This window comes from Ovis aries, chromosome 2 (genome assembly GCF_016772045.2).
Source record: "Ovis aries strain OAR_USU_Benz2616 breed Rambouillet chromosome 2, ARS-UI_Ramb_v3.0, whole genome shotgun sequence".
NCBI classification, from domain to species: domain Eukaryota; kingdom Metazoa; phylum Chordata; class Mammalia; order Artiodactyla; family Bovidae; genus Ovis; species Ovis aries.
Genome location: NC_056055.1, coordinates 219,947,763 through 219,967,335, shown reverse-complemented (window position 1 = coordinate 219,967,335; position 19,573 = coordinate 219,947,763). Strand labels below are relative to the sequence as shown.

Sequence of the window (19,573 nt, the reverse complement as noted above, 5' to 3'; positions counted from 1 at the left end):
TACTGAGCTCCAGCCTGGCCCAGCCCCTCTGGGTCTTTGGGAAGTGAGTGCAGTGCCAGAGCCAGGCTTTGAACTGGGGCATCTTGCCCCCAGGTCTCCTGACCAATTTGGGGCTCCACTGCCTGGCCCTGGCCCTGCTGGGTGCTGGGGAGGCTCTGCTCAGAAGCCTTGGGAAGGGGTCCTTTTGTCCTTTCTGCCACTTCGGCTCTACCTCTGGGGGTTGAGAGGATTCCCTTTGGAGATGCTGAAGGTGGTTCACGGTGGGGGCTAACCCTATGAGTCTGCCAGCTTGGCAGTGCCTGCCCAGGCTGGCCACACAGCCCCCATGGGACCCTCCTACTCCGCACAGGAGGGTTTAGCTGGCTACCAGCGGGAGGGAGCACCTCCCACCATGGCTGTGACCCCAGTGGTATGTTCTGCTCTCAGCGGATTCCCTTTGGGGATCCAGGGAAGGGAAGCTCTCAGATGCTTTCCTTGGGGGAATGGAGGATGTCCCACCTCCCACTGATGTCTGCTCGCTGTCTCTCCTCCGGTCCCTCTCTTGTAGAGGTTGTGGGCCACACCCAGGGGCCCCTGGACGGGAGCCTGTATGCCAAGGTGAAGAAGAAGGACTCCTTGCACGGCAGCACCGGGGCTGTCAGCACCACGCGGCCTGTGCTGCCAGCCACCCCCAATCACGTGGAGCACACCCTCTCCGTGAGCAGCGACTCAGGCAACTCCACAGCCTCCACCAAGACAGACAAGACTGATGAGCCTGCCCCTGGCCCCGCCAGTGCCCCTGCTGCCCTGAGTCCCGAGGAGAAGCGTGAGCTGGACCGCCTGCTCAGTGGCTTCGGCTTGGAGCGGGAGAAGCAAGGCGCCATGTACCACCCTCAGCATCTCCGGTCCCGCCCAGTGGGAGGCCCTGCTGCGCCTTCCTCTGGCCGCCACATCGTCCCAGCCCAGGTTCACGTCAACGGCGGGGCCTTAGCGTCCGAGCGGGAGACGGACATCCTGGACGATGAGCTGCCCAACCAGGATGGGCACAGCGTGGGCAGCATGGGCACCCTGTCCTCCCTGGATGGAGTCACCAACACCAGTGAGGGTGGCTACCCAGAGGCCCTCTCCCCACTGACCAATGGCCTGGACAAGCCCTACCCCACGGAACCTATGGTCAACGGCGGGGGTTACCCCTATGAGTCTGCCAGCCGGGCAGTGCCTGCCCAGGCTGGGCACACAGCCCCCATGAGACCCTCCTACTCCGCACAGGAGGGTTTAGCTGGCTGCCAGCGGGAGGGACCCCACCCAGCCTGGCCACAGTCAGCGGCCACCTTCCGCTATGGCCATGACGCCAGTGGTGTGTTTCGCTCTCAGTCCTTTCCCGAAACGGAGCCCCAGCTGCCCCCGGCTCCAGCCCGTGGTGGGAGCAGCCGGGAGGCTGTGCAGAGGGGCCTGAATTCCTGGCAGCAGCAGCAGCAGCAGCAGCAGCAGCAGCAGCAGCAGCAGCAGCAGCAGCAGCAGCAGCCTCGCCCACCTCCTCGCCAACAGGAAAGAGCCCACTTGGAGAGCCTTGGGCTCAGCAGGCCCAGCCCCCAGCCACTAGCGGAGCCCTCCATGTCTGGCCTCCCCGAGTTCCCGCGCGCAGCCTCCCAGCAGGAGATCGAGCAGTCCATCGAAGCCCTCAACATGCTGATGCTTGATTTGGAACCAGCCACGGCGGGAGCCCCCCTACACAAGTCCCAGAGCGTGCCTGGGGCCTGGCCAGGGGCTTCTCCGCTCTCTTCCCAGCCCTTCTCTGGCTCCTCCTGCCAGTCCCACCCGCTGACCCAATCCAGATCTGGCTACATCCCCAGTGGGCATTCCTTGGGAACCCCTGAGCCAGCCCCCCGGGCCTCCCTGGAGTCCGTTCCCACTGGCAGGCCTTACTCACCTTATGATTATCAGCCGTGTCCGACTGGGCCCAACCAGAGTTACCATCCAAAGAGCCTGACCACCTCCTCCTCACCTGCCTTCCTTCCAACCACCCAGAGCTCTCTGGGGCCTCAGCAGCCCCCAGCCTCTCTCCCTGGCCTCACTACTCAGCCTCAGCTCCCACCAAAGGAGGTGACTTCAGACCCATCCCGAACTCCAGAGGAGCAACCACTGAACTTGGAGGGGCTGGTGGCCCACCGGGTGGCAGGTAAGAGCCTCAGGGGCTGTGAGTGCTGGGTATCCCCTCTTTATTCCCTCCACAACTTCCCTCTTTGGTCTTGGTTGGCTTTGCTAGGGGGAGGCACAGCCATCATACAGGCACAACCATCATGCCTCAGTGAGTGCCATTTTGGCTTGGGGAAGAGGCTTTTAGGAACCTATGTGCCACCCATCCCTTCCTGCATTCTGTGCCTGAACCACAAGCCAGGCCTTGTGGTTCAAAGATCAGTGTCTCAGGAGTTTTCAATCTAGTGAGGAAAGAGGTACACAGACAGATTATTCTAACAGAGTGCAGTGTGTGCTACAACAGAGATGGGGACCAAAGCCCCAGAGCCTGGGAAAGTAAGGCTTACCACCTAGACAATCAGGGAAAGCTTCCTGGAGATGGTGACTCTGGGACTGGAGTACAGATTTTTCTAGGCAGAGATGAGATGCTCTCTGTAGCTACCTGCAGTGGAGAAGGTTGAAGGGAGGCCTCTGTGGACTCCAGTTCCTTTTTTGGCCCTCCCAGAGACATAACAATGTCTGAGAGGGTGCCCCAAAGCCCTTGGACCCTATCTGAGTGTTTAACCCTAGTGGGTCCTCTCAGGATATTTATGTCTCCAAGGAGGCCAAGATCAGCCTTGTTTAGCTATCCTGCTAGTCCTTGCTTTAGGACCAGCTCTGTATGGGGAGCAGGCACTGAGAAACAGATCTTTCTTTCCTACCAGCGAATGGACTTATCTTTCTGAAGGGAGGAAAGAGAGTGGGGCAACCAGACAGGTTTACTGGGGAGATAAAGGCAAGAAACGGCAGAGTGTCCAGGCCATGTTGCAAGGAACAGGAAGGACTCCCTACCTTCACTTTGCCCTAAGCCTATAGCCATTCCATGGGGATAGCTAAACTGGGTGGGAAATCCTATGAGCTGGCTTTGTTGTAGGGGTGAAGCCCAGGCAGGGGTAGACCAGAGCCTGGGGTGAGGGGGACCTTGTGCCAAGCCCCTCAGATGACAGGGTGGAAGGAGGTCAGAAGAGGAGCCTGGGCAGCTGAGTCTGCCTTCTGTCCCTTTTCCTAAATTTAGGGGAAGCTGAGTCACCACGCCAGCTGCAAGGAGGGAGACGCCCTTCTTGGGGACAGACAGTTGGTTTAGGGAGGGAGCTGGGGCCAGGCCAGTTGGCTTTGAGGCTGAGTCCAGGATCTGGTGTGGGGACATGGATGTCCTGCTTCTGTACTTCAGAGCAGAACACAGCCCCCAGTTCAACTATGGGTAACTGGAAGTTGGCCATAATGGCAGTATTCACACTATGGAAATTGGCAATCAAGGGCTTCACCTTCCCTGGAGATTTGGTTTAGCAACACATCATCAGCTTTAACCAAGGGTGAAAGGATAAGATGAGTAGCTCTATAATCTGAGGGGCAAAATGCTCCATGAGGTGGTCTCCAAGGGACTGCCATCTTCTATTTTTGTCCACATCTGGGCCAGTGAGATAAAGAATACTTGGCTTGTCAGAAGAAACCATTTTATTCCTGGTTTTGTTGACGGGAAAAGAATGGGTCTCTCAGTATTTTACAGAGTTGGGGTGGTGGCCTGAGGAATAGTGACATGTTAGTCTAATGATGGGCAGTATCCAAAGAAATTTACCCTGATTCTGCGACTGGACTAGTCTCAGGTGTCTCTAGAGGTAGAGATTTCAATGCATTTTGGAAATCAGATGTGGATCTTATCCTTAAGGAGTCTAGAGTTTAGTAAGCGGAAAAAAGAACTAGAACTTTAAAATGAAGTTATTTATAATAGAAGAAGAGAAGTATGAGGTATCTAAAGAGAGCAGGATGAATTTCCTCCCCCTCCCAGAACCCTTCCGTGTAGCTCAAGAGGAAGCCATACTTTAATGGCCCCAGAAAGATGTCCATCTTACAGTGGCTCTCCGCTCAGCGTTTTCTCTCCTACAAGTTTCTGAGGTCTTGCCTCTCAACCTCCATATCCTGTAGCTGCTCAGGTTCTGGCTGCCAAGAAGTCATCAGGATGGAGGGATATTACTGGCACAGTATCTGTGTCCCAACCCTGCTGTCATCTCCTCCACCAGCTCTGAGTGACTCCATCAGGAGAAGGGCTAAGATGTATAGAAGGGACAGTTATATTTGGTCCCTAGGGCTTCAGAAGTTCTCTTTGGTCTATGCCCTCTCATGACCAGTATTTCTTATGTCAGCAGATCTTGCTTGCACAACATCTTCAGTAGCCCTTCAGGATATCTGCAGTGCTTGTTGTAGATAAAGATGCACCAGCAGGATTAAGTTGTAAAACAGTCTAGGAGCCAAAGGATAGACTTTCAGCACTACCTCTTTCTTCTCATTCTGTATTCTTCTGCAAGGAGCTGGAATATAAGCTTCAACATGAGTAACCTAGGGAGCTCAGATCTGAGGAGAGCCTCTATATGGTCATGAATATGATCTAGTTTCTTCTGGCCTTTCACCCTCAGGTCTGCCTTTTCCTCCTTGGCTGTCCTCTGTACTTCAGTTCTGTGTCCTTGGTTCATGCCACTGTGATCCAACTACTACTTATGTATTATTTCAGCTTAGCTCTCAGAGAATGTCAGAGTAGTTTTCTTAACTTGATAAAGAGTAGATACCAGAAACCTGAAGCACATATCACACTTTCTTGTGAAACATTAGAAGCATTCCCATTACACCAGGGATAAAATAAACATGATTGTTATCACCGCGATCATTTAACATTGTATTGGCTATCCTAGCCAGTGCAATAAGACACGAAAAAGAAATAAGAGTCAGAGTTGTTGAGTCCAATCAAGTTTTCATACGATCCTGATTCTGTGCCTGGACTGGTCTCAGGTGTCTCTAAAGGTAGAGATTTCAATGCATGTTGGAAATCAGATGTGGATCTTATCCTTAAGGAGTCTAGAGTTTAGTAAGGGGAAAAAGAACTAGACCTTTAAAATGAAGTTCTTTGTAATAAGAGAAATATGAAGAAAAGTTCTGTGGGAATGAAGAAAAAAGAAAGATCACTATCAGCTAGAGAGACTGGGGTGGCTCTGTGTTGAGTATATATTTTAAACAGAGCCTTGGAAGATAGGAGTTTGAAATGGGTGAGATTATTGGAAAGGGAAGGCTCATGATGAAGCTAGGAAGGCATAGGATGTGTTTGAAGAATGGAGTGGGCCGAGAGCAGATAGGCTGTGTAATAGAGAGTGAAGAAAGGAGCCTGGGGCTTGCGTCTGGTTGGTTTTAAATGCCAGACGGAGAAGCTTGAATCTTAGCTAGTGGAAGTGAAGGAAGCCATTACTGTGTTTTAGGAAAGGATGCCATGATCAGAACTGTAGTTTAGGAAGATGTATTTGGTGGGTCTGGGGAGGAAGGATACAAAAGGGGAGAGACTTTGAGCTGGGAGATGCTAGGAGCTTATTGGCTAACCTGGGTCATGGGGACTGAATTAGGGTGCTGACCATGGAAATGAAAAAGAAGAGATGGGGGCAGGGATGCTCTAGTGGGACGAGAACCAACGCATTTACAAGTTGATTGGGTATAGTAAGTGAAGAGGAGGGAGATATCAAAGATAATTCTGAGGCTCCATAGATAGAAACAGAATGAGTGTTCCATTAACAAGCCAGAAGTTAGGAGGAGGAGCAGTTTGGTGTAAGATGAAGATCTCAGTATTAGTTATGTTGAATTTGAGTGACAGTGGAGGCTCCAGATAGAGAGAGATGAAAGGCAGTCGGACATCTGGAATTGGACCTGAGAGAGTGGAAAGAGCTATAGATTTGGGAGTCATCCTTGCAAAGATGAAGGTTAAAGCTTTGGGCATGGATGAAATCTTTATATATCAGACGGCGTGGAGAGAAAAGGGCTTAGAATGAAATGGCCGTGAGGGAATGGAAGCCATGCAGGGCCTGGAGAACGAATGTTCTGGGCCAGGAGAAGGCCCTGAGACAGTGGGTCATCATAGAAGTCAGAATAGTAGAGGGGTCCCAGGAGGCCAGCAGCGTCACTGTGGGGTGATCACCAAGAGGAAGACTCGGGGAAATTCACCGGGCTTGCCAGTTAGGTGGCCTCGGGGGTTTTCGGAGGCATATTTTCAGTAGAGTGGTGGTGACGGAAGCCAGACCGAGGGACTGAGGAGTGAGAGGAGAGAGTGCAGACAGCGCATCATCCATTCTTTTGAACGGTTTTGTGATAAAAGGGAAGAGGGTGGTAGCTAAAGCGGGTGTCGAGATACTGAGAGCTTCTTTGTGTGAAGATAGGAGCCATGAGAGTTTTCAGAGGTGGAAGAGAGAGAGGTTGGGTATGGGGGGAAGAGTGAGAAGAGAAAGATACAAGAGAGAGAAGGAAACTGATAGAACAGGTCTCTTTGGAGATAAGGAGGGGGTAGGCTTAGGAGTAGATCCCTGGGTAGATAATTTAGGCTCAACCAGGCGGTAAGGTAGGGGTTTCCCAGGTGGCACAATTGGTAAAGAATCTGCCTGCCAATGCAGGAGATGCAAGAGACGCGGGTTGGCTCTCTGGGTCAGGAAGATCCTCTGGAGTAGGAAATGGCAACCCACCCCAGTATTCTTGCCTGGAGAATTCTGTGGATAGAGGAGCCTGATGGGCTACAGCCCACGGGATTGAAAAGAGTCAGATACAATTGAGCACACATCTGAGCTGAGGAGGGAAGGTACCTCTTCATGAAATAAGAATAGAGAATGGATACAGATGCAGTGGAATATTGGTGTCAACTTTTGAGAGCTTGAATTAAGAACTCAGTTCTGATATGTCATCATGGGAAAAGGAGAGAAGATCAAGGCCCATTCTGTCATTCACTCAACATGTGCCCCTTGTCTGCGCTACATGTTCGCCTAGGTAGTCTCAGGAGAAATGGTGGTAAACAAAAAAGATAAAGGTTTTTTTTAAGAGGTAGACATGGACAATAAACCAGTAAGCAAATACACATACAATCAGATGGATGATAAGGGCCATAGAGATAAAGCAGTGAAGTGCCAGTGAAGGGTAAAGGGTGGTGGTGGGATAGTTGGATGGTCAGGGGAAAACCTTTGTTGGGTAGGGAGGGAATGTGCCAGAGGAAATAGCGAGTGCAAAGTTTCCTGAGAGAAGGAAAAGTCACGGTTTCTCCTTGAGCAACTAAAGGAAGGAGTTGCTCTTCTTTAAGATGGAGAAGAATGTGGGAAGAGCAGTCTTAGAGGTGATATCAGAAGTGTGGCTTGGGCCACGTTACGTCTGAGATGCCCATGAAGTGTTTAAGATGGCTGGATGTATGAGTCGGGAGTTTATGGGGGAGAGATGGGAGCTTAGGAATGTGGGCGATATCAGTCTGTGATGTCATGTGAAGTAAGAAACTGCATGGTCTTACTGAGGGGGGTGAGCACAGACAGAGGGGAGGTCCTAGGATTGAGTTCTGGAGCTTTGAGACATGAAGAGGAACCAGTAAATACAAACAAACAAACTGATGTGGAGCAGCTTTTGAAGTAGAGAAAACTCAAAAGGTATGGCTCTCTGGAAGCCAGAAAGAAGTGAGACTGGCCACTGTGCAGCCCCTGGGGTGTGAGACGGATTGGAGTCAGCTGGGTTGAAGAAAAAGACATCCCAGGTCCTTACAGTGCATCCAGGCAGGCGCATCTTAAGGACTTTTCAGTGGTCCCCAGTAGTCCGGGGCAGGACTTGAAGTGGTTCCTAAGTGGCCCCCATGGAAGAGGATTACTAAGGAGGGTGTGATGGAAGAATAAAGGGCCGAGGAATGCCCTGATGCCTGGGGAGATGACCCTTGGGCTGAGACTGGAAGGGTCACTGATTAATCCAGGGGCGGGGAGATGACCATGAGCAGAGAGAGGTCCTGGAACGGGGACGTGCTGACCGTGAGGGTGGGTGAGATGTGGAGCCAAAGGATTGAAATCTCCTGGTCCCAGGCTGGCAGCTTCCTGCTCCACGCTGGGGTTAGGAAAGAGAGGTGAGTGGTGTCCTACTGGACCTCCGAACGTCCACCTGTCCTTCGGAGAAGTGAGACCCCGGATCCACCCTCTCTTCTTGTCTGACACCCTGCCCACCTCCCTCAAGTGTGTGGCCAGATTCTAGACTCAGAACACCAACTAATGTTGATTTTTTCTTTGTTTTTGTTTTGTTTTCGTCTTGTTAAATGCCTTGTCCCTGGCGTTCTTCGTGTGTCCCGTGTCCATCTGTCCCCCGTGCCGCGGGCGTGTTTCCTTCCTTGCCTGGTGTCCTCCTCTTCCTGCCTCCCTCATCCCCGCCCCCCACCCCCACGCTGCTTGCCTCCCCCCTGCCGGCTCCCCGGGGTGGGGGTGGGCAGCGTACAATGCCAGGCTGCAGGGCACTGGGCGGACAGTCAGCTCCTGGCACCCTCCTCTCCACCGGCTCCGATCTTCCTCTCTCTCTGGTTGGTTCCTCTCCCTCTCCCCTCCTTTTATGACTCACCCTCGCTCCCCTTTTCTCTCTCTTCCCTTCCAGACTTTGCCCACTTTCTTCCACCTCCTCATTTCCCATCTCCCCCTCATTTTCCCTCCTTTCCCTCTTCTGTTCTCTCCTTTCCGTCTCTTTCTTCTCTTTGCCCCGGCTTCTTTTCTCACTGCCTCCCACCTCTGTCCTTGCTGCCTTCTCCCTCCCTCCTCTCTGCATGAGTGAGTGCTCCCACTTCTGCATGGACACAGCCTGATGCTTCCAGCCTTGGCCTTCCCTGCTGGGAAAAGAGTCTGGGGTGACTGGACCAACTTTCAGGCTGCTTGTGGGCATGCAGGTCGTTGCAACAAAGGCGCTCAGTGAGGGTTCTGACAGCCCAGCCCTCCAGCTGCGTTGGCCCTTAGCTCACCCGGGCTGTCCTGGCCAGAGCCTCGGCAGGAGCCAGGCCATGCTCAGTATGGACCAGTAGGCGCAAGACACAGAGTGGTGCCCCGGCGCCTGCTGCTCTGTCTATTCTGGAGTACAGCACTCGGTGGGGCAGGGCACCCCCCTCCGACTCATCCTGAATCTCTGACCCCAGGACCCATGGCCAAGAGTCAGAAGCCCCGGGCGTGGTCCTGGCTCTGCCTGTGACCACTTCTGTGACACTCCCGGGCAAGTCTCTGAATTGCTCAGAGCTCACCCTCCCAGCGTGGCAAATGGAGGGTCGTAGCCTGGCTATGTGCCTTTAGCTTGGTGACTTGATGTGCTCCAGTATGGTGGCCCTTCCATCCAGAGTCACGCTGCTCTATTTTAGAGTGATGTGGTCCACTGGCATCCTCTGCCCCAGCTGGACATCTAAGCCCTTAGGCTTTTAGTTCTGGGGAGGGAATCCCCTTATCCCATCCCAGCTCGTTGGAAGCCAGAAGCCCAGGTCAGGGAGAAGACGGTGTGCACGGGTTTACCCCATGCCGTGGCCTTAAGCAGCCCTGGGAAAAGGCTGAGGGGGTGAAGGGGCTGTTGACTTCCAGTGGCAATAGCCGGTGCTTTCAGGGCCCTCCTTCTCCCAGTCCATGGACAGTCGGGAGATGGCTTTAGCAGAATAGCTCCCTGTCCGCCTCCTCTTCTGTCCCTCCACCTTCTTCTCGGCCCAGTGGTGGGGAGTGCAGTGTCCTGCTGGGCCTGGGGTTTGGGGGAGTTCTGGGGGTGGGCCTGTCCTGAGGGGAGCTGGCATGGCTTGCCCTGGGGCTGTTAGCTAGTGTGATTGCCGTGTGGCTTTCTGGTGCCCTGGCCCCAGCAGGTGGCCTCCCGGATCCCCTCGCTTCCGGAGCCCCAGGCAAGCTGTCGGACACCCAGCCCTGCCGCCTGGAGCTGAGGAATCCAGTCTTTTGGAAAATGGAAGGCTGGAGAGAAGAGCTGGGTCTGTGAGAGTGGAAGTGGCCAGTCTGGGGGTTGTAGAGGAGGCATGTGACGAAGCCTGGCACAAGGACATTTGTCCCTGGGCGCTGGGGTGGTGGGCAGCCATGCTGTGGCTATGAATCAGGTGTATTGATGCGTGTTAGGGCGACAGCCTCTAGAATTGTGTGTGTGTGTGTGTGTGTGTGTATGTGTGTGATGGAGATTCTTGACCTCAGGTCCAGGCCACTTTAGGGGAGCCTTGGAGCCGGCTGTCCCCTGAGCACAGCACCATCCTGGGGGAGCAATGAGGGCCCCGGGAGATGGGGCTGCTCCAGCGCCCTGTGCCTTGCTCTTCAGGTCTGGTGGCCAAGGTAGAGGCCCCGGGCTGTGGTGACCGCTGCCCTCCAGGAGGACTGCTATCCTCCAGAGAAGGCGTGATGCCCAGAGTGTGCGAGCAGCCCTTGGAGGACGACACATGGCTTCTCGTGTAGTGTGTTAACTACTCTAAAGACCGCTTTCTGGCTGCTGCTCTGTGCTGCTGGGCTGAGAAGGCTGGGCTCACCAGCTTTGCTGGGAAGACTTTACAGAGTCCCTGGGCTGCCTGTCTTCCCCCCACTTCCTTCATAAACTTCTTCTGGTCCCTGGTCTGCTGAGGAAGGGCTGACTGTGGAGGTTCTGAGGATGACTGTGACCCACCGCTGTTGCTGCCAGGCTCAGGCTGTGTGTGCCCACGTGTGTGTGTGTGTGTGCGTGTGTGCGCGCGTGTGCACGCATGCACGCACATGCCTGTGTGTATGCAGGGAGTGGGGCACTAGACAGAGGCCCTGAGAGCAGGCCTGGGGCCAGGAGGCTGAGAAAGTCCTGAGGTGAGGGTGGGGGGATGTGCTGGGCGGAGAGGAGGCTGGTGGGAAAGAGTGGGGCTATTTTTATTACCCGTCAGTCTCTGGGACGTGAGGGGGGGTGTTCTCCCCTGACACAAGCTGTCAGCTTGTGTCCAGACGTCCCAGCTTGGCTGAGGAACAATGGGGCTCTCTTCTCTCCCCGCGGCCATGGCCCGTCTCCCCTCCTGTAGAGAGGGACAAGAGAGAGGGAATATGGCTCTCCTGGCACTTGGGGGGCAGATCTGGGCCTGCCAAGGCGGACAACAGTGGCACACTGTGTTCAGAGAATTCGAGAGGCCCGGGGCTGGCCACTGGGGCTGCGGGGGGTGCTCCGCGGGAGAGGGTCTGTCCCCGTGGGAGTGGAATGCGGGGCTTCCCTCTTCTGCAGAGGGGGGCTGTGCCCTGCAGGACCCTATGCTTTGGATGGCCGCCTGTCCATCCCCCTGCCTCCGGACAGAGCTGGTCCCACTCTGGTGGTGGTGGAGAGGGGGCTTGAAGAAGAGGTGGGATTGCCCTCAAGTGGTGACCGCCTTGGGCTAGACCTCTCACCCTCCATGGCCTGGAAGCTTCCCCTCTCCGCAGTGGTCTAGCCTCCTCTCTGGGCCACTGCAACACTCTGCAGCCCTTGAACGTGGAGCTCATGTTCTGAGTGCGTCCAGGAGAATGTTCCGTGTCCCTCCAGGAGAGACAGGGCCCTGAGTTAAAGCAGACCCGTTTTTCAAGGGCAGACATCAGATCCCCAAACAAGGACATCAGCCGCCCCTTGCAAAGACACGGGCTCTGGCCGAGGGAGGCAGCGGGGCTGGGCGAGCCGGAACTCGGTGCAGCCCTAATGCGTTTCTTTTAACCTTGGGGCTGAGCTTAGTTCCAAACCCCTGGGAGCCTTTTCCGAACGCGCCTCCTTTGTCACAATTATTATTAGAAAATCAATGGCTACGTCTGTTTCTCTCTAATGTTTTTGCCAGGAATGAAACCAGCGGTAGCTCTGGACCAAGCTGCTCAGGGAGGCTTGACAGGGAAGGGGGCTTGGAGGAGGTGGGGGAAGTGTGAGCGAGGGTAGGGGACCACCCCCGCACCCCCACCCCAATTCTCTGAGGGCTGAGAGCCTGGGGTTGCCCTAGGATCCCTGAGTGGGCCCTGCCCAGCCCTTCAGAGGTGTGCCCTGTCTTCCATCCGGGTTGATCCTCATAGCAGCCCCTGGTTAGGACGGTGCGACCCCTACTTTTCTCTTCTGCGAATAAGGGCCCTTTGAGGCAAGGGGCTTAATTGTTTTAAGTAAGGCGGTTTGTGAGCCTGGTTTACAGTCTTTACTCGGGGCTTTTTTTTCTCTTGGTTGAGCTGGTAGGCAGGTTGCCTCTGATGAATGAAGAGCTGGCCGTGGAAACTCAGGACACCACCCCAACAGGGGACCTTCTACATCTGCAAGTGCTCTCCAGACGAGGCTCCTAGTTATGGGCTGGTCTGAATGCACGTCTTGGAGTGACTGTGTGTGTGTTTGTGTGTGTGTGTGTGTGAGATGTGTGCACCCATCCCTAGACTTGGCAGCTGGCAGCCTGCTGTTCATGACGAGTAGCTAGGCTTCTCAGCCTGTGCTTTTCATAGTGGCCTCAGTGGCGGTGCCAGGCCAGAGCTAGGGATTCTTGGGGCCATGCAGACCCCCCTGTGAAGGGTAGATGACGATTCAGTCTGATCGAGGGTGATTTCTGCTTGGCTGTGCTGGCTTGTTGCTGAGGCAGTCTGCGTGTGCGTGAGCGTGTGTGCCACGGGGTGGTGGGTCTGCCCACAAGCGCTGGCCTGAGGCTGGTGTAGCCAGGGTCTCATGAGACCTCTGATAAGTCCCAGCACCTCTCTTTACCTCGCCTGCCCTCTCGGGTGATGGCGGAGGCAGGGCTGGAATTTCCTTCTTCAGGGTAGTGAGGATGAGGGGCCCACCCTCAGGCTGGGTCATGGCCTCTGGGCCCCAAGGGAGTAAGTTTTCTAGGCTCCTGGAGCCAGCTCAATGAGGCAATGGGTTTCGTGCCGCAGCCCAGCTGTGGGAAGAGGGAGTGGGAAGGGAGGAGGGTGAGGTTAAGGCCTGGGGAGTGGGAGGGAAATACACAAAAGCACAGGAGGCGCTTGTCTGCAGGCTCTTTGCCTGCTGCTCTGGGGCAGCCTGGAAACCTGGGCCATCTTTGGGGCAAGGAAAGTGTGGGCATACAGGAAGTGGGTGGGAGGTTTCAGAGCGACACTGGACGGATGAGGGTTGGGGAACCCCTGAGAAGGCCAGCAGTATTCCAGGGGCCAGCTGGGGCTGGGACATCGTGACAGGTCTTAGTCATTTCTTGGGTTTCTTCTCGGGAGCACCATTTGCAAGCTGATGCGTCATTCAGTCCTTCCAAGTCCTTCCCCATGGGGCTGGTGTTGCTTGTTGGTTGATGCAGTCGCCTTGGAGACTGTCTTTCCTCCCTCCACCTTCCCTCCTTTGCCTGGAAGCTCTGGCCCTCTGCCTCTGGGGCTTGGAAGAAGTTGACATCTGTTTCTTGTATCAGTCCTTTGTGCTCTGGGCCCCAACCCTGTGCAGAGCAGAGATTCCTGCTGAAGGCCAGCTCAATCTAAGCAGATTCCCCCACCCAGCAGAGAAACTGGGGTGTGGGCAGAGGGAGTCTGAGGGGAGGAGGTGTGAGGGGAGGCAAGTCCAGCTCCAGCTTGGACCCCCTGAGCTAAGATGCACTGTCTCCTCTAGGGGAGTTAGGTGGATTGATCCTTTCCCCCCACGTTTTGCTCATTGCCCTCTCTGCCCTGCCATTCCTCCCAGGGGTGCAGGCTCGGGAGAAGCAGCCTGCAGAGCCCCCAGCACCTCTCCGGAAGCGGGCTGCCAGTGATGGGCAGTACGAGAACCAGTCACCGGAACCCACATCCCCCCGTAGCCCCGGGGTTCGCTCGCCTGTCCAATGCGTCTCCCCAGAGCTGGCTCTCACCATCGCTCTCAATCCTGGAGGGCGACCCAAAGAGGTGAGTCCTGGGGCCACAGAGGGTAGCAGAGCCCAGCTGAACTGTTGAGGGACTTGATTGTCATCTGAGTATCGGTGACCTGTCAGTAAACTCAGTATTTTTTTCCTCCCTGCATCCTCAGCCTAGGGCTTCTCTTTGGTTTGTGGAATCAGGAGCCAATTTCCCCCTCCAAACAGCTTTTATTCCCCTACTTCTTCCATGAACACTGAGACTGAGGCTCCCTTCTTGAGCCCCAGAGAGCACCCTTTATGAGGGTGGTAAGGACCCTGGTGTGATGTAGGTGACCGCAGACTCTAGACTCCAAGCCAGATCCTACAGACTGTTTTTGAACCCTTTCTGGATGTAGGGTTTACTTGGGAGATTGATCTAATTTCGGTGTCAAAGTTTTTATAGTTTCGAGACAGCTCAGCAGCTTGAGGAAGTAGATCTTAAACGTTAGTGAGCATAACAGTCATCAGGAAGTTTGTTAAACAGGCAGATTCTCAAGTCCCCCTATAAAAATTCTAGCCCATTAGACTTGGCGTGGGACCCAGGAATCTGATTCTGGAAGATTCTGATGTGAGTGGTCCATATTTGGTAAAATCCCAGGTTAACGGGTCCTTCTGGACATAAATAGCTTTTGGACATCTTTTCTCTCCTGCCTTCTGTCCCTTCTTTTTGGCCCTGTTGTGAAATATTTCCAAGGCAGGTACTGCTGGACAATTGCCTTGCAATCAGCCACTTTCTGTTCTCTTGGCTGCAAGCAGTCGTTGGGGCCACAGGTGGCGAAGATCTGCCTTTGACCTCCGTGTTTACTGGAAAGGATGATTGGTTAGGCTGGTAACTGGAAACTCCTCCTCAGACTCACAGCTACGGCTTTGCTCCCTTGTTCTCCTTATGCAGCCCCATCTGCACAGCTACAAGGAAGCCTTTGAGGAGATGGAAGGAACCTCTCCGACCAGCCCACCACCCAGTGGGGGTAAGAACTCCACACTCAGCCTTCCTTCGCTGGGTCCCCTCTGGCCTGTGTAGGCTTCCCAGATTTGGGAGTGCTGGCAGAGTTGGGTGGGACCAGAATCTGCTGCTCCTCATCCCTATGGCTCATCTTACTTCTGCTTCCCTTCCTCACCTCTCTTCTCTTCACTTCTTTTCTGCTGTCCACGCTCACACAGCTAAGAGGCAGCAGCTGCATCCTGGGGTCCAGGGTGACCTACTCGGGTCCCTGGACTCCCAAATTATGGTTTGCTAATTGCTAAGTGGAAACAGTGTCAGACTTTATTTTTTTGGGCTCCAAAATCACTGCAGATGGTGATTGCAGCCATGAAAGTAAAAGACGCTTACTCCTTGGAAGGAAAGTTATGACCAACCTAGATAGCATATTCAAAAGCAAAGACATTACTTTGTCTAGTCAAGGCTATGGTTTTTCCAGTGGTCATGTATGGATGTGAGAGCTGGACTGTGAAGAAAGCTGAGTGCTGAAGAATTGATGCTTTTGGACTGTGGTGTTGGAGAAGACTCTTGAGAGTCTCTTAGGACTGCAAGGAGATCCAACCAGTCCATTCTAAAGGAGATCAGTCCTGGGTGTTCTTTGGGAGGAATGATGCTAAAGCTGAAACTCTAGTACTTTGGCCACCTCATGTGAAGAATTGACTCACTAGAAAAGACTCTGATGCTGGGAGGGATTGGGGGCAGGAGGAGAAGGGGACGACAGAGGATGAGATGGCTGGGTGGCGTCACTGACTCGATGGACGTGAGTCTGAGTGAACTCCGGGAGTTGCTGATGGACAGGGAGGCCTGGCGTGTTGTGATTCATGGGGTCGCAAAGAGTTGGACACAACTGAGTGACTGAACTGAGCTGAACTGAACTGAAGAGTCTTTACATCCTATGTGTAAAACATTCCCCATCCTAAAGAAACATCCTAAAGTAACCCCTGGACCTTCTTGCTTCTGACTCCCATTTCTGTCTGCATCCGGGCACCTCTTCCACTTCCTAGTTTTCACCAAGGAGAGAAAGGCTCAGAACCCTCAGGTTGACCCTATGCCCAACGTATCCATCTCTTGGCCTCCAGACAGGAGCCTTTAGTCTGTGTCTTACTTGGTGTTCTCACTGGAGTGGCAGATCCCTAAAGGGCAGAGACATTTCCAAACAATGAGAAAACCTGGATGAGCCCAGGAGAGAGGAAGTATTCCATTTCATGGTAGAAGAGACATGAAGAGGAGCTGGAGGAGACCTGGGAAAGCAGTGATGGATCAATACCAGGCTGTGAAGGACTCAGGGTTCCTGTAAGAGGCCCGAGTTGGCAGAGGTGAAGAGACTAGTGATGCTCCAGGATTAGACTAGGTGAGATCCCCCCGAGCTATTCATTCGTTCGGGTGAGACTGGTAGAGGGTGAGGACAGGAGAGTTGGAGCTGGCCATGTGTTCTCCGGTGGTTGGCTATCCTGCCAGGGGGAGGAATGTGGCACCAGGGCTTGCCTTCTGTGCCAACAGAATTATGTTGGCCACCATCGTGGACACATCCTGTGTGCTCAGTCACTTCAGTCATGTCCGACTCTCTGCAGCCCCATGGCCTGTAGCCCACCAGGCTCCTCTGTCCGTGGGATTCTCTAGGCAAGGATACTGCAGTGGATTGCCATGCCCTCCTCCAGGGGATCTTCCTGACCCAGGGATCTAACCCATGCCTCTTACATCTTCTGCATTGACAGGCGGGTTCTTTACCACTAGAGCCACCTGGGAAGCCCATCTTGGACATACAGGAAGCTAAATTTATGAGTGGACTGTCCAGCAGAAAAATAACATGAGCTGTTTGCACTAGACGGAGAAGGCAATGGCACCCCACTCTAGTACTCTCGCCTGGAAAATCGCATGGATGGAGGAGCCTGGTGGCTGCAGTCCGTGGGGTCGCTAAGAGTTGGACACGACTGAGCGACTTCACTTTCACTTTTCCTTTCATGCATTGGAGAAGGAAATGGCAACCCACTTTAGTGTTTTTGCCTGGAGAATCCCAGGGATGGCGGAGCCTGGTGGGCTGCTGTCTATGGGGTCGCACAGAGTCGGACACGACTGACGCAACTTAGTAGTAGTAGTAGTAGTAGTAGTTTGCACTAGAAACTTTTCTAACAGCTCCATTAAAGAATATACAGGAAACTGGAGAAATTAATTGTAATGATTTTTTAAATTTCACTCAAAATATCCACAGAGTATTATCATTTCTATAGGTAAGTAGAAATAAAATGATTAATGAGAATATTATCCTACAATCTTTTTAAGAAATCTAAAAAGAAGTTGGTGAAATTTATTCTAATAATAGGTATTATTTAGGGAATTTCTTGGTGGCCCAGTGTTTATGACTCTGTGATTTCACTACCGAGGGCCTGGGTTCAATCCCTGATCCGGGCACTAAGATTCCCACAAGCCTCGCAGTGCGGCCAAAAAAAAAAAAAAAGGAAAAGAAAAAATTTGCTGTTATTTAACCCTAAGGATCTAAAGTATGATTTCAACATGTAATCAATGTAAAGACATATTTTTCATTTTTGTTTCATACAAGTCTGAAATCCACTGTGTGTTTTTACACTCATATAACACCTCCGTTCAGACTGGACACACAGCAGGTGCTCCATAGCCCCATGTGGTTCCTGACTACCGTGTTGGACAGTGAAAGCCCAGGGCAGCTGTTCAAGACAGCTCTGTAGCCTTGTAAAAGGCTTCAGACTCCTGGAATCTCTCTCCCTGGTCTTAGCTCACCAACCTGCACGTGCGTGCGTGCGTGCGTGCGTGCTCAGTTGTGTCTGACTCTTTGTGAACCCCTGGACTGTTGCCCGCCACGCTCCTGTGTCCATGGGGTTCTCTAGGCAAGAATACTGGAGTGGGTTGTCATTTCCTCCTCCGGGGGTTTCCCGACCCAGGGATCAAACCTGCGTCTCCTGCATTGGCAGGTGGATGGATTCTTTTACCATTGAGCCATCTGGGAAGCTCCCCTCCCCACCGCCTTCACACTTGCTCCAGTTTCCTGTGGGTCCAAACAGCCAGGATCCTGGCCATCACCCTGTCTGGGATGAAGCCATCTGGGCCGGGCTAGAGTTGGTTCTACCACATGTTTCTGTTCCCACTCTTCCCTCCCTCCCCTGGGTCAGCCCCGGGTGCCTGGGGAGGAGAGAATAAGCTAGAGGTTTCCTCCATGCACAGGGTTGGGAGAGAAAACAGAGGCGGAGAAATGCAAGGAATTCTTCTCTGGGGAAGCCAAGCCTTGCCTGGCTTCAGGGCCACCCACATGTCTGCCTCAGCAGAAGGGTGGATGCCTGGGCACTGAGGGCAGGAGTGATGAGCGAGCTGGGGGTGCTGAGGGAAGCCCAGAGGAACCTCCCACTGCCTCTGTCCCCTTGTCCCCTTCACCCTGTTCACCTGGACCTCTGCTGTGCCCACTAGGCAGCCTTATGGGCCCAGAGTCTTCCTGGTCATTCCACGGACAGTGGTCTCTGAGGCTGGGCTCATTCTTCCATAATTAATTACATTCAAAGTCATTTGTCTGACAGACATTACTAAGTGCTGATAAGTGTCTGTTGTAAAGATGTGTGTGTGTGTGTGTAATGAGAGAAAGAGGGACACACAGAAGCATGGAGGCTTAGACCTAGCCCCTGCCTGGATGTGTGTGTTTGTACACACTCGTCCCCTCTGCTGTATCTGTCCACTGGGCATCTCAGGGCAGAGTGAGGGTAGAGTGTAGGGCTGCGCCAACCGTTTGGACTCCTGTGATGCCTCTCTGTTCCCATGGACACCTGTGGATACACCACCATGTGCACAAACGTGTGTGTGCGTGCCTAGTTGCTCAGTTGTGTCTGACTCTTTGTGACCCCATGGCCCACCTGTTCACGGGGCTCCTCTGTTCACGGGGATTCTCCAGGCAAGAATACTGGAGTGGGTTGCCATGCCCTCCTCCAGGGGATCACAAATAAGCTATTTAAACTGCTTTCATTGGAAGATTATATTTTGGGAGTTTAGTTTCCTGTAGGTCTCACTGCCTTTTTGGGAAAGGGAGGAGATACCAGGGAGGGTCCTGGAGCTGCTGTGTGGGTCCTGGGCACCTGAGGGCCGTGGCTCATCTGTTGAGGCCACTGGGGTGGGGCAGGCAGCCTTAGGCTTTTGGCGGCCCTGTGTGACTGCCTGTCTTCCACGGCTGTGGGCTCTGCAGGGTCCTGAGAGCTGCGACAGGAGACACGGAGCTCATTTCTTTACTTCTCCTCTGAGGTGGGTTTGGAGACTAGACAGCTGCCGCTGAGAAGTCTTGTGACTGGGCAGAGCAACAACCTTGCAGCTCAGCTTGGAGTCCAGCCACGTCCTTGGCTGATGGGAGAAAGCCTGACTGCCCTTTCTGACCTTGTGTGTTATGTGACACTTCCAACCCAGACAGGTGGCTTGGGAGGTGACCTGGGTTTGTGCAGGGTGGTCATGCTCTTGCCCACGTATTTTAGAGATGGGGCTTTTTCCTCTTCTGGAGCACTGAGGTTTGGGGGAAGTAAGAGAGCTCCCAGCTGAGAAATTCTCTCTTCCTGGGGCTTGCAAAGGGCCTGCTCAGCTGAAGGTCAAAGACCTGTGGCTGAAGACTGGCCTGGGGACTCAGGGTTGGTTCTGCTGGTGATCTCTTCTCCTCCTTCTGTCCTTTACAGGCTATACCATCTTGATACTCTGCTTTCTTTAAGTACATCTGTGTGCGTGTGTGTGTGTGTGTGTGTGTGTGTGTGCGCGTTGAGGGTGGGGTAGGGAATGTGAGAGGAGAGGTTAGA

General features: G+C 53.6%; 1 protein-coding gene across 14 annotated transcripts in view; it reads left to right on the top strand.

The window, feature by feature from the left end:
* Positions 1-19,573, top strand: part of TNS1 (tensin 1) — a 244,980-nt gene that overhangs the window by 193,751 nt on the left and 31,656 nt on the right. For 7 of the 14 annotated variants that reach the window (XM_060411268.1, XM_060411266.1, XM_060411267.1 and 4 more), the window contains 5 exons: positions 548-2,158; positions 8,459-8,545; positions 9,845-9,964; positions 13,618-13,814; positions 14,697-14,772. In XM_060411268.1, coding sequence (XP_060267251.1) covers positions 548-2,158; positions 8,459-8,545; positions 9,845-9,964; positions 13,618-13,814; positions 14,697-14,772 — 2,091 coding nt within the window. The remainder of the gene's footprint in view (positions 1-547; positions 2,159-8,458; positions 8,546-9,844; positions 9,965-13,617; positions 13,815-14,696; positions 14,773-19,573) is intronic. The other 7 variants (XM_042244214.1, XM_042244212.1, XM_042244211.1 and 4 more) reach the window with 2 other exon arrangements.